Source organism: Perognathus longimembris, chromosome 28 (assembly GCF_023159225.1).
Source record: "Perognathus longimembris pacificus isolate PPM17 chromosome 28, ASM2315922v1, whole genome shotgun sequence".
Taxonomy (NCBI): Eukaryota; Metazoa; Chordata; class Mammalia; order Rodentia; family Heteromyidae; genus Perognathus; species Perognathus longimembris.
Genome location: NC_063188.1, coordinates 35,609,580 through 35,624,472, shown reverse-complemented (window position 1 = coordinate 35,624,472; position 14,893 = coordinate 35,609,580). Strand labels below are relative to the sequence as shown.

At 36.0% G+C, this 14,893-nt stretch overlaps 1 protein-coding gene across 1 annotated transcript in view; it reads left to right on the top strand.

Annotated features, from left to right (window-relative positions):
• Il1rapl2 (interleukin 1 receptor accessory protein like 2) overlaps positions 1–14,893 on the top strand; it is a 1,034,445-nt gene that overhangs the window by 997,759 nt on the left and 21,793 nt on the right. Inside the window, exon 7 of the mRNA XM_048336557.1 lies at positions 7,657–7,802. Within this exon, the coding sequence (XP_048192514.1) occupies positions 7,657–7,802 (146 nt within the window). The remainder of the gene's footprint in view (positions 1–7,656; positions 7,803–14,893) is intronic.

Genomic DNA, 14,893 nt, shown 5'->3' with positions numbered 1-14,893 from the left:
AATAACAATTCAATTTCACATGTTTATAATATGAAGCATATTGTGAAAATATTGAGGCACACTCAGTCAAAGACTATCAAGTTAAACATATCAGATAAATAGTATTTGCTTTATTTGTCAAATTTTTAAAAATTGAGGTTTAGAGATTGGAAAAGCTCCCATTGAGCAGTTTACAATTCCTGAGGAGCTAGACTGAATTCATCAAATCACAGCTAGTAAAAGATGGCAAAAAATTATGAAAGAGGTTTCATTGATCAAGATGCAATGTACTTATAAATGGATATGTTGAATTAAAATATTTTGTATTATTTAAAGATCTTAAAATTTTAATAATTTTTAAAGTGGACAGAATGCTGTATTGTACTTCACGTTTAGGTAGTGGAGAGTCAAAATCTGTCCGGAACTGAAAGAGTGAAAATCAGTATGGACTGAGAATAAGCAGCCCTGCCATTAATCAGGGTGGGAGGACAGACAGATAAAGCCAGCTGCAAAGTTAACAGAAAACACTGCTTCTCCCAGGGTCATGTAGCAGTTGTAAAATGCCATAAGGAACCCCTCCTCCTTTGAGTGATTACTGCTTTCCTACTTCGGATGCCCAGACCTGCTTGCTTTGCTATTGACATTTATTACAGGGAATAGGTACCCAATGGCTAAGTCACCCTCGCCTCATGACAGAATCCAATCCCCAGTTCATTTCCCCTTCCCCAGATGCCACTTCAGAAAATCCAGAATTTATCACAGTTTTTTTTAAGACCTCCTCCTCTTGAAACCTAAATTTTACAAAAGATTCTTTCTCACTTTTTTCAATCAAAGATCAATTAACAGTTCCTGAGATGACCCTCCCTCAAAACATTTACATATGATTTTGTCAGACTATAGACTTGATTCAGGTCTTTGACTAAGGCTTTTGATAAGGAGAAAAATGAAAAACAACATCAAAAGAGAGATTTTGTTCAATTAAAAGTCGTTTTGAAACATACCTCCTATCCCTCATATTCTCAATTATCATTCTTGGACAATGATTACACATAATTCAGAATAATGACCCAGAGACTGCATAATATTTAGACATCAAAGGAAGACTTCATTTAGTTCAAGAGACCATTTACAAGGAATGGAAACTGGACTTAAACACTTTAGAATTGTTTACCACAATTAAAAAGCCAATAGGACTTTTCTATTTAAATCAGAGGTGAACAGAAATGTAACTAGAAATGTAACCAGAGAGTAGAATGGTAGTTACCAGAGGCTAAGAGTGTAGGAGGAAGGCAAAGGTGGGGAAATATTGATTAATGGCTACTAACTTACAGTTAGATGGAAAAAAAGAAGTTCTGGTATGCTATTGCATAATATGACTATACATAGCCATAATGAACATTTTTCAAACCATAGAAGAATTCTCTAAAGTTTTAACCATAAAGAAGTGGTAAATGTTTGAGGAGATGGATATGTTTGACCTGATATAAACATTACTCATTGTACTCAACATCAAAACATTAATGTTGCCCCAGTGATATGTATATTTTTTACACTTTTATGTTTCAGTTAAAAATATTTTAAGTATATGGGAAGCCAGGCATTACTGGTTCATTCCTATAATCCTAGTTACTTAGGAGGCTGTTATCTGAGTATTATGGTTCAAAGCCAGTCCAGTCAGTGAGACTCTTATTTCTAGTTAACTACCAAAAAGCTGGAAGTGTAGAAGTGTGGCTGTGGCTCAAGAGGTAGAGTTCTAGCCTTAAGTAAAAAAAAAAAAAAAAGAGCCCATATCCTGAGTTCAAGCCTCATTACTGGCACAAAAAGTTATATGGGAAAATGTGTACTAAGTATATGCAAATAATTATGCCATTTATATAAGCGACCTGTGTACCTATAAATCTTTCTATGTACCAGGTGTCTTAGGCACAATAACTCATGAATACTGGGAGACAACTGTACAGTGCACTTTACACCTAGTGTTCAGTCTGTAAAATTTGACTAATATATAGTGGCATGGTCTCTACAATTACAGTAATTAAAGTGCCATGTTACAGTAGTTTCACTGACTTGAAAGCCTCTGTATCTCACCTGTTCATTTTCCCAGCTCCCAAACCACTTGCAACTTCTGATCTATTTAGTGTATATACAATATTGTCTTTTTTGACTTCCATAGAGTTAGAACCATGTAGTATATAGTGTTGTGTTCTTGGCCGTAGTTAATTGGACATAGGAGTCTCAGTTTCTCTCCCAGGCCAGCTTCAAATCATGATCCTCAGAACTCAGCCTTGTGAGAAGCTGGGATTACAGGCCTGAATTTGCCATGTCTTTTGGTTTTTGAGACAAGGTCTCTCTATGTTAACCTGCTTGCAACACTCCTGCCTCTGCCTCCTGAGAGCTAGTAGACAGAATCTACTAGTACAATTTTTTTAAATGACAAAGGAGAGTGAATTGTTATTTTATTATGCATAGTTTTAACCTTAGTTGATATTTTTACAAAAACGAGTACATAAGAAGACACATTTTATGTTCATTTTAGCATAATAAAAATACTTTGCAGAAAGTACACTCTGTCTTCCCCTCAGATTCCCCTATTATCATAATGCATTAGTGTAGCATATTTGTTGTAATTAATGAAACACTATTGATTTAATACTTTAAGGTAGAGTCCATAATTTACAATGGAATTCACCCATTGTGTTATAGAGTTCTCTAGGCTTTAAGCAAGTGCATAATATCATATACATATCATTAGTAGCATATAGAATATGTGCACTACCATAATAATCCCAATGTACTTTGCCTAAACATATCTCTCTTTCCCATTCAATTAAAAATCTAATAACCATAGATCTTTTGGTTTCCTGTATTGTTGAAATTTTACTAAAAGTCATATGGTGATAATTACACAATCTGTGACATTTTTCATTCCAGTTATTTTTAATTAGTGATTTGCACTTATATTTCCTCCATACCTTTTCATAAATGGACATCTAATTTGATTTTTATTACTGAATAATAATATTATTTCAATGTACAAGAGATGTTTATCCATTCACAATTGAAAGACATTTTGGTTGCTTCCCAATTTTGGCAATATTGAATAAAATTGCTATAAGTACTGTGTATAGGATTTTGTTTAAATATAAAGCTGTGATTGTTGAAACATATGCTAAGACAATATTTAACCTTGTAAGAAGTTGCCCAAGTATTGTTCAAATAGTTGTATCATTTTGATTTCCCTTCAGTAATTATTACACACTTTCCACTATGATACTTTACTTCACCACCTTTCCAGAATCAACAGCATGGGCTGGGAGTATGGCCTAGTGGTAAAGTGCTCGCCTCGTACACATGAAGCCCTGGGTTCAATTCCTCAGCACCACATATATAGAAAAAAAAAAAACAGAAGTGGCACTGTGGCTCAAGTGGTTGAGCTAGTCTTGAGCAAAAAAAAAAAAAAGCTCAGGGACAGTGCTCAGGCCCTGAGTTCAAGCCCCAGGACTGGCAAAAAACAAAACAAATAAACAGAATCAACAGCACTAAAGCTTTTGAACTGAAACCTCTGAAACCATAAGGGAAAATAATTTCTTCCTTTAAATTGTTCTCCCAAGGAATTTGGCCACAGAAATCAGTAGCTAAGTAACACAATCTTAATTGTGTCAAATCTACATATCATATTGGGAAATGACGACAATTTCATTGTCCTATCTATGCATAAGAAACTTCATTTATTTAGCACTTTTATTTCTCTTATCACCATTGTGTACCAATACTCATAGATATTTTGTTAATTTACACTGAAGTTAGGCTTTGGTAAAAACTAGGGAATGTAAGCTTTGGTAAACCAGCTTCCCTTGAAGGCAATCTTCAGAAGTAGAACAAAGCACTCTGGGCTCATTGATTTTCCCTTTCTGTGCCAGAGCAGGGGATAATATTTTATCTGATCTGAGCCATGAGAACTGATAGTGCTGCTCTTGGCAAAACTCTTGAAAATGCAAAATCCTAAGATTATGTCACATGGAGGGGTTAAGTTTCATGTTCATCCATAATGGGTTTCTAGAAATTATTAGTTATAATTTTTAAATTTTATTTTAGCTTCATCACAGCACAATTTGTCATTGCTAAAATGTGGAGCCAACCCAGATGCCCCTCAGTAGACAAGTGGATCAGGAAAATGTGGTACATATACACAATGGAATTTTATGCCTCTATCAGAAAAAATGACATCGCCCCATTCATAAGGAAATGGAAGGACTTGGAAAAAGTTATACTAAGTGAAGTGAGCCAGACCCAAAGAAACATGGACTCTATGGTTTCCCTCATAGGGAATAATTAGTACAAGTTTAGGCTAGTCATAGCAGAAGATCACAATAGCCCACTATCTATACCCTTATGAACACATAAGATGATGCTAAGTGAAATGAACTCCACATTATAGAAACAAGTGTTATATCATTGTGGTAATTATTTTCAACATGCATGTGAAACCGTACCTTTTTTTGTTTCTCTAGTATTCCCTTCCTGTGGTTGTACCCCTGCTATCACTGTATCTCATCTGAGTACCCTGAATTCTGTATATGTGTGTATTAGAACTAGGGAAGGGAAAGGGAATATCAAAATCAAGAGACAGAGGATAAAAAGAGAAACTATTCCAAAAGCAATACTGACAAAACCATTTGGTGTAAACCAACTGTACAACTCATGGGGGGGGAGGGGGGAAAGGGGGAGGGAAGCCGGGGGAAAATGAGGGAGGAGGTAAGAAGTTGAACAAGAAATGTACTCACTGCCTTACATATAAAACTGTAACACCACTGTAGTTCAATTTGACAATAAAGGAAAAAAGTAAAATAAAATTTATTTTAGATACTATATTAAAACAGGAAAATTGTACATATTAATGGGGCACAATGCCATATTTTGATACGTGTTGATTTTGCATATTTAAATTACGACTGGTCTTCAAAGTCATTTGTAGAGATAAACACCACCTTGCTTTTTAATTCCAGAAAAGCAAGTCACCTCTAGATTTTTAAGAGCTGATAATTAACACACGTCATATGTATTAATAGATAGACCAAGGATCATTTTTCAAATGCTCTCCTCCAAATTCTTTCTGTAGCCTGTGAAGATCTGTTTTTGGAAACTGCATTAGAAAGTAGAGGGGAAGACTTGGTGGAGAGTAATAGGATCAGCTTTCTGCCTCGTGCCTGGCAGAGGCTGTAGCTGCCTTCCATGCAAAACTTTAAATCAAACTGAGTTTGCAATGCCTACGTGGATTCTGGCACTACAGAGGTTGCTTCCATAGCAAGTTACATAGAACTAAAACAATTGAGTGTAGTGTGATCTACCAAGAGTAGGGAGAAAATAGAGACAGAAAAAGTCAATATAAACCATGAGCAGAATAAATTCCAATTTGAAGAAACATCTTGGTTAATTATGTTGGCAGAAAAGACAGGAGGGATGAACTATAGCTTAAGGTAGGAAGAAAATAAATTCATATAAAAGTTAACAGAAATCCAGGCGCTAGTGGCTCACACCTGTAATCCTAGCTAGTCAGGAGGCTGTGAACTGAGGATCGTGGTTCAAACTAGCCTGGGCAAAAAAAGTCCGTGAGACTCTTATCTCTAATTAACCACCAGAGAACCAGAAGAGGCACTGTGACTCAAGGGGTAGAGCACTAGCCTTGAGCTGAAGAGCTCAGGGGCAGCACCCAAGCCGAGAGTTCAAGCCCCAGGACCTACAAAAAAAAAGATTAATAGATGTGCTCTCAAAATTCAGTCAAGAAAATTCTTATACTTGCCCTAATTTAATGATAATACATGAAAAAGGACAGAAGACTTACTAGAGCTTGATTGCCCCATTGTCAACTCTCAGATATATATCTCATTCAAAGGAAGCAGAAATAGGGTTAATTTTTAAAAACATGCCTTTTGAAATATAATTTTGGCTTCAGATATCAATACATCACAGTATGAGTCTAGAAACTCCTCCAACAATTCAATTTTAAGCCCTTCCATCTCTCAAATAAGCCTTAAAGGTCATTAAATGTAAATGAAAATATGTTTGATGAGCCCAAATCCACTCACCCAAGTCAGGTAACAAAAAAAAAATGTTGATGTTTAATAGCATTCTCTTGCATGAGCATAGTACTGTTTATTTTTCAAATCACTTTAGCAAATTTTATTCTTAAATAAATATAATCATTTTCCCATTGTTCAATTAAGGCACCATTGAGTTAATGAATTTGTAAAGACCCAGTTTCTTGAGTTTACAAATCAAAGGCCTGTATTTAGAATCAAGTTTTTTCTATGCATTGTTGTTCTCTCTTCCTCTCTCTCTTCTAGTGTATATTAATTGTACAGCTTATGCTCAAAGACAATGAATCAGAAGGATTTTCTCTGTATTTATATATCCATATAGGAGATAAGAATTATTTCTACTCCTCTAAATTTCCATACTGCTTGTATTTACAAATGTATTTAAGAACATATCCCATAATGTAATTTCCCCTCAATTTGATTCATGATTTTATTTACTTTTGTTGAAGGCAGGACGACTTAGAAAACTCAGCATGGTATTCACTTCTACCTCACTCAGGAGGTAGCTGATTTCTGGTGAGATTATAATTCTTCAAAGAAACAGCAGTTGCACCCCTCAAGATAAGAAACCTGGAGATATAGCTCTTCTGTAAAGAATATTGTTATTAATGATATCATTGGTCATTCAAGGTTCTTTGAAATTTCACTCAAGAAAGCAAAACACAGGATTGGGAGAAAATGTCACAGAAGACAAAGTGAAAAGCAGAAGTACAATTGTGGAGTGATATTTGGGGAAATAAGGGCTTTACGAGCGAGTTGAGGGAAACATGATTCTTTGTGGGGATGAGAGGCAGAACTCATTACTGTATTGGCAACAGACTTCTCAATAGTATCTGGAAAGCAGCTATGCTCACCACTATACCACCAACGTCCTCACTCTCAATAGTATCTGAATACAGAAGGCTACTAACCACATTTGCTTTACTTCTCATATGGTCACATTGTGCAAGATTACTGCTTTTCTCCTTAACTTCACTAGTTAAAACTCTAAGTATAGAATTTTTTTCTTCACGCCATGTGTTAAGAATCCAATTTGTTCTCCTATAGTCAATTTAGAACACAAAATCTACTTTTCTCTCCTTTTGACCCAGAAATCATATTATCTTCATTTATCAAAACTTGCAATATGTTGGGCTGGGGATATGGCCTAGTGGCAAGAGTGCCTGCCTCATATACATGAGGCCGTGGGTTCGATTCCCCAGCACCACATATACAGAAAATGGCCAGAAGTGGCGCTGTGGCCCAAGTGGCAGAGTGCTAGCCTTGAGCAAAAAAGAAGCCAGGGACAGTGCTCAGGCCCTGAGTCTAAGCCCCAGGACTGGCCAAAAAAACCACAAAAAACCTTGCAATATGTTAATTTTTTTTCTGAGTGAATTTCTCACATTTGTCCTTCAAACTAGTACCACTGTCATTTCCTTGTTGGAGGTGCCCCCATTCACATCACATACATCCAACTAGAACTCTCTTCCTACTAGCGTCCTGGATGGGGAGGGCTATCTATAATCATTTGTATGCAGACTCTATATGGCTGTATTATATCTAATTCAAACCAATTCAATCAAGAATACTGTATTTCCAGACTCCTCAAAGAGCATCTTGGAGAAAAAGAAGTGGAGTTGACACTCATCTTTGACTCAGTGGTGGAGGCAGATTTGGCCAATTATACCTGCCATGTGGAAAACCGAAATGGACGGAAACATGCCAGTGTGCTGCTGCGTAAAAAGGGTATTTCTTTTATTTTTATAATTATGTTTTAGTGAGCCATCAATAACTACTAAAGTGTAATATCCTTCCTCACCTTATTTTATTCTGTGACCCACTGATTTCTTTAAGGCACAATATCTTGAATGCCATCTATAGTATGATCTGTATAGACTACTAAGAAGTGAAGAAATTGAACATTGTTGCACATTAAGGCAGTTGTGATCAAATGCACCTTCCTTGTCATATTAAATGTTATTTAAAAGTTGATTTATATTGACATCCAATATTTTCTCTGTATTTAACCTTTTCAAGTTTATAATTCCTTAAATGCTAGAAATTTTTATCAGAGAAGATACATTACTCTTTCTCTTTTATTTCCTAATTAAAATATAGAAAAATGAATAGTTCTGTGTACAATTGTTACAATTATTATCATAAATAATATAACCTATACTTGGGGACATGACTTGGAATGATGCAACCTTTTAGCAGGTTCATATATTCTTAATAATTCGACATTTGTGGAAATTCTTCTAGTTTGGGTGGTGTATATAATAGGCAAAGAAAAAAAACTAAATTTATGAATAAAGAAGATAAAGCCAGATATAGAAACAGGAATCTCAGTGGCTGGAGAAACTTTCAAATTGGCTCTTTCCTTGCAGTAAGTCTTTAGTTATTGCCAAAGCCTAAATACTTTGTGTATACATCTGGCAAAGGATTTGTAAATGTAGCAGGACAAATGTTCTTAATCAGTGTTCTTGTTGCCTGGGCTATAGAACTATAGAACAGATTTGATCAACAAGCTTACTGGTTGTACCCACTGGTATAATGAAGCAGTTGCACCCCTCAAGATAAGAAACCTGGAGATATAGCTCTTCTTGAATGACCAATGATATAATAATACCCAAGATATAATGTCTATTTTCTAGCCAGCTCTAATACTTGAGCATAGCTAGAAACTCTACACGGAGTAAGGAAGTGTCATTCTGAGAATAATGTTATCTCTTTCTTATTGTTCCTTACCTAAGTAGAATTGATTCTGCCTCAAAATAAAGAAATATTTAAGTGTAAATGAGTCTAATATGGAAAGTGAAGTCAGATGAACCTTATTAAAATGACCCTCATTCAACCACCCAGTTCAGTAAGACTAATTTGTCTAATTAGACTTCCTAATCCTTAGTTTCCTCTTCTATAAAATAGAGGTAATAATATCTGTCTCCTGTAGCTATTTTCAGATTCAAAAGCTAATTATATAATGGATTAAACAGTATTATGTCCCAACAATGTTTGTTATTATACTGAATTTGAATAATTTTGCCTGTGTTCAGGGTAACGACTTAGTCAACCTACAGGTTCCTTTTGACAAACAAAGATCACTTTGTTCCTGACCATTTCAGTCTTATTTCAGGTTCATAGATTCTCCAAGCCACAAACAGCTGCTGTATTCTTAGCAATTCAGGCAGTTCCTAGCCACTAATAGGTATTTAGACTGCCTTCTGTTTGAATAAATGATTAAAATTTGCTGTCATTATTGAGGATTTGTGGAAAAAGTACATAATGGTACCGGGGAATAGATTGATGAATACAGTACATCCCCAGGGTTATGGGAGCTTCAAAGTTCCATGAGAAGCTGAAAGATTGGATGTTATCTTCTTTTAGAATATGTTAATATTGGTATTCACTTCTCTTGAAACTATATCTTTCAACAAAACCATTTTGGACCATGATATATCAGCTTGCGCTGTCTCTTCTAGGTAACAGTCAAAGAATGTAGTTAATCTTTCTTCATTTGGTTCTCTTGGGCTCTCAAACATGTGACAGAACCTAAAAGAAGGCCATGAATCCCTATGACTTTACCATAATATTTAACATCAGACCAAGATTTATCTCTTTTTTTGAGGAACTTCAGATATTTCCTTTGGATTTGGATCTTTCAGGATTTATCACAACATAGTCTCATCTTAGTGGCTGTGGTGTTCCCACCTACAATATGAATATGGCTTATTTTATGGACTACTAACTTCTTTATAAGCTGAAATTCAAATAGTTAAAATGTCTATAATAAATATTATGGCGAGGAAACATACAATGAATCTTTTTATAAACTGAAAAAGTTCTTTGTAAAGTGAAAATTCATGTCCTACATATTTAATTATCAGGGTTAAGATTTTGTAAAATAATTTAACCATTGTAAAATAACCATTTGCTCATGCAACTTCTACCTGCTCCTACTACTACTACATGATTCTCTGGTGAAAAATTTTCTGGTAAGTACAACTAAACATTCATAAGAGGTCTAGCTGAAATATTTTCCTTTGGGGATCCAAAGAATTTTGACTAAAGAAACTCTAATAATATTTCTACTTCTCTGCACACATCCTTTTCTCATGAAACAAATATATCATTGAATCTCTCTCTTCATCCCCAGTACTACCATTGCCCAGTACTACTGATCTCCCAAACCATAAAGGAAGTTTTCTTATTCAGGTTGTAATGACACAATACTTTAAACTAGGCAATTAATGGAGAATAAAAATGTACTTCCCATAGCTCTATAGGGTGGAAAAACCCAACGTTAAGATACTAACAGCTTTGTATCAGTGTATGTCTTAGTACATTTGGCTGCCATAACAAAATACCTTACACAGAATCATATGTAAAGAACAGAAAGTTGTTTATTACAATTCTAGAAGCTTAGAGATGTCCAAGATCAAGGTGTCAATATAATACACTTGTTTGATGAGGGACCATTCTCATAAATAGTGCATTCTGTGTATCCTTACATAGCAATAAGTGGCAAACAGCCCCCTTGGAGAAAGGACTAATGTCACCCCTTTCACCTTAATAGCACTGGTTCTATTCATGAGAGTAAGATCTAATCGTCGCCAACAGGACCCATATTTTAATACCATCGATTTGGGGAGTTAGATTTCAACATATGAATATTTTCCACTGCTGGAGATAAAATCTAGGGTTTCTTACACATCAGTCAATTACTGTACCCCTGAGCCATATTTGCAGTCCAGCACAACATATGAATTTTGAGAGGACACCAACAGATCACAGCAGAAGTATTCAGGTGGAGTCTCCTGAACTGCTTCCCAATGTAAATCTGCTAAAACATTCCTTCTTTCTAGTCCCTTGACTTCAGCACCTATTTGTTCCATATTTTAATTGTTGATGTTTGTGCTCACAGTAAGGAATCAGCTAGGTTCAAACTTAAGGTTAAGGGCTGGGGATATGGCCTAGTGGCAAGAGTGCCTGCCTCAGATACATGAGGCCCTGGGTTCGATTCCCCAGCACCACATATACAGAAAACGGCCAGAAGCGGTGCTGTGGCTCAAGTGGCAGAGTGCTAGCCTTGAGCAAAGAGAAGCCAGGGACAGTGCTCAGGCCCTGAGTCCAAGGCCCAGGACTGGCCAAAAAAAAAACAAAAAACAAAAAAACAAACTTAAGGTTAAGAAAGAACTTCATGCTCTCAGGCTTATGAAGTGTATACAAGGAATAGCCCAAATAAAATGACTTTCTGCTTCTCAGTAACAAAATGTCCCTAAAAGTATAGATTCTGCTGAGATGGAAGATGGCAATTGCAAACAACACAAAAGAAATGCCAAGTGTCATGTGGTCAATGGTAATTCTGCCCTCTGATTATAGGATAGATGTTTCCTTTTTGATGAGACTGCCTGCACTGAATTAAAGAATACTGGTTATGCCTCAGAGCCTAGGCCCACAGTTTTTAACTTAAACAGACACCATTATGTAATATCTTTCAAAGGTATTTTTATAAAGTGGACCCCAAACCACAAAGGTACTTTTCACACCATAGTTTTCCTCCATAAATTTAGTACTGAAAAAGGTGTCTACTGCTTGAGAGCACAAATTGTTCCTGCTGCCTAACTTTCCATCTACCTAATAGCAACTCTACTCTGTAAATAACATAGTAGCTTCTGAGGGGAAAAAAATCCCATTCAGTGACTATGTCAACAGTTGGAAACTGTTCTGACCAGAGAGGAAAAGGAAAGAGAGAAAAAGCACCAAAGCATTTACAGAATAAAATGAACATCTTACAGCAGGACAAACACTCTAAATCAAGTCAACCAATGCCCAAAGGTCAAAGAGAGATTGTTTTATAGAGTAACACAGTGTATTACTTCATAGATCTTTGTTTTTTTTTTTTTGTTTTTTGCCAGTCCTGGGGCTTGAACTCAGGGCCTGAGCACTGTCCCTGGCTTCTTTTTGCTCAAGGCTAGCACTCAACCACTTGAGCCACAGCGTTTTTTTTTTCTATATATGTGGTGCTAAGGAATTGAACCCAGGGCTTCATGTATACGAGGCCAGCACTTTACCATTGGCCACATTCCTAGCCCAGTGTATTGCTTCAAAAGAACAAATATTATTGATATATTAGTGGTGAGAAAACAAGCAAAGATTTTTATCTGCATCCAAGTAGGCAGTAGTTGCGGAAAAGGAAAGAGAGACAAAGCACCAAAGCATTTACAGAATAAAATGAACATCTTACAGCAGGACAAACACTCTAAATCAAGTCAACCAATGCCCAAAGGTCAAAAAGAGATTGTTTTATAGAGTAACACAGTGTATTACTTCATAGATCTTTGTTTTGTTTTTTTGTTTTTTGCCAGTCCTGGGGCTTGAACTCATGGTCTGAGCACTGTCCCTGGCTTCTTTTTGCTCAAGGCTAGCACTCAACCACTTGAGCCACAGCGTTTTTTTTTCTATATATGTGGTGCTAAGGAATCGAACCCAGGGCTTCATGTATACGAGGCCAGCACTTTACCATTGGCCACATTCCTAGCCCAGTGTATTGCTTCAAAAGAACAAATATTATTGATATATTAGTGGTGAGAAAACAAGCAAAGATTTTTATCTGCATCCAAGTAGGCAGTAGTTGCTGGGGAATCTGCTTAGACAGTAGGAGGAAGGGCTAATGTGTGGCTTGGTGTGCCTTTATTTTTACCTAAAATTTTGTAGCTTAACTTTCAATATGACCCTTGCAGCATCCAATGCAGAGACAGATTTCAGTTTTCTATCCCCGCTTATTGAGCCCCTTGTAATATTTCTTGTTGACATAATTTTTCCTTTACAGTCTCTGGATTCTCTTTGTGTTTCCTTCTCCTTTCCCCCTTACTGAAAAAGAATTACATGTATTTGTGTTTCTTCCATTCCTATGCCCCGATTTTCCTGATTGGATGAACTGTATCTGGCCACTCTCAGCTCCTCACGCACTCCATTTTTCTGAAACTAAACTCTTCTTCCCTACAAAAACTAACACTTTGCTTCATACATAGGATCACAAAGAGGCCTTTCTATCCCTGTCTATGGTTACAGGATTATGCAACATACAGTTGCCAGATCTTTTATTATACTCGATAAATTGTAGTTTTTCTTCTTTCTTTGGAATTGAAAAGTAGCATGGCACCAAAATTCACAAGTCATGGGTTGTCAAGAAGTACTACCAAGGGGCTGGGGATATAGCCTAGTGGCAAGAGTGCCTGCCTCGGATACACGAGGCCCTAGGTTCAATTCCCCAGCACCACATATACAGAAAACGGCCAGAAGCGGCGCTGTGGCTCAAGTGGCAGAGTGCTAGCCTTGAGCGGGAAGAAGCCAGGGACAGTGCTCAGGCCCTGAGTCCAAGGCCCAGGACTGGCCAAAAAAAAAAAAAAAAAGAAGAATTACTACCAAAAGTATTATGGAGCACAAGGTCATTTTCTAGAATAGAATGTATAAAGGTGTTGTGTATTACATACAGCCTTGAATTTGAAGTTAAGATACCTTGAGCTCATGTCCCATTTGGGCTACTTCGTCTGTATATTACCGTAGATAATTGACTTCAACTACTGAATCTCAAATTCTTTATACAGAGAGTAGGAATATTAAACCCTGTGCTACATGATTATTTATAGAGTAGATAAAAGACTGGCTGAAGATTTTATCAACAATATCATGCAACACCTTCATATATTATGTGTTTCTACTTTTTATAAAATATGCTCAATGAATCTTGTTATATTATACCTATTTTCTCTTAAGCAGTGATCCAAGAGAAAGACTGGCTGTTTATCTGTCTTGGTCAGAAATATCAGTTTGATAGTGAAATTTGACAATCAAATTTCTTATTTCCCTTCTCAGTTTCTAGTTACACGGCAATCTGAGTTAGTAATAGAAAAATTGCTTGGTAATTATGGAATTTGGTTGAAAGGAAAAGTTATCTTAAATGCAGTATCATTGATTACATTGAAACTACTGAATATTCTTATCCTGTAGTAGCAAATGTGTCTCTGCTGTGTCTCTAAATTATCCCAACTCAATTTTTCTATCTGTATAACATCCTTTCTTTTGATGTTGCACTTTTTAGATTTCTTAATAGCACTAATTAAGCTATAGGTAATTCCTTGCTCTCTGAGACTGGGAGAGATTAAGCCTCCTTCCATTATGTGTTGATTTAATTATCCCAATTCTCAGAGTTCTTAGAATGTCCCACTGGATCAGCTTAAGGATGGTATACCCTAGTGTTGACTGAAAATGCTAAGTGATTAGCCTGGATTTCTCATTCTTTTTTGTTCCACTGGGCATATTATGTCACATATATATTATAGTCATTTATTCAAATAAGTGGGGAAAAGAAGTAAACTAATTTCGCCTGCTAAGCTTATATTAGATTATGTCCTACTGGAGTTGAATGAAAAAGTTAAATCTTGCAAGCTCATTAGATTTTATTTGAATCTGAAAATAATTTTATGATGTTGTTCCCCTGTAGAAGAATAGGGCATGTGGCCTGAGAAGTATAGGATGGTAATCTTGCACAACCCATAAGATAATTCTACAGAAACAACAAAATACTGGTCTTGAAATGAGAGTAAAGAAAATTTACTAGTTCCCTCAAAGTTAAAGAAAATTTATATGTGTGAAAATAAGAATTATACATAGAAAACTGAGAGTGACTAGTCCTTTGTCTGACTGCCTATTTGTAGTGGAATATTATTTAAATCTTTAGAAAGAGCTAGTTTTACAAAATATTTGATTCACACAAATATGTTAGGAGCAACTAATGAAGCAAGAATATTGTCAGGAGGAAAGTAGACTCTGTTATA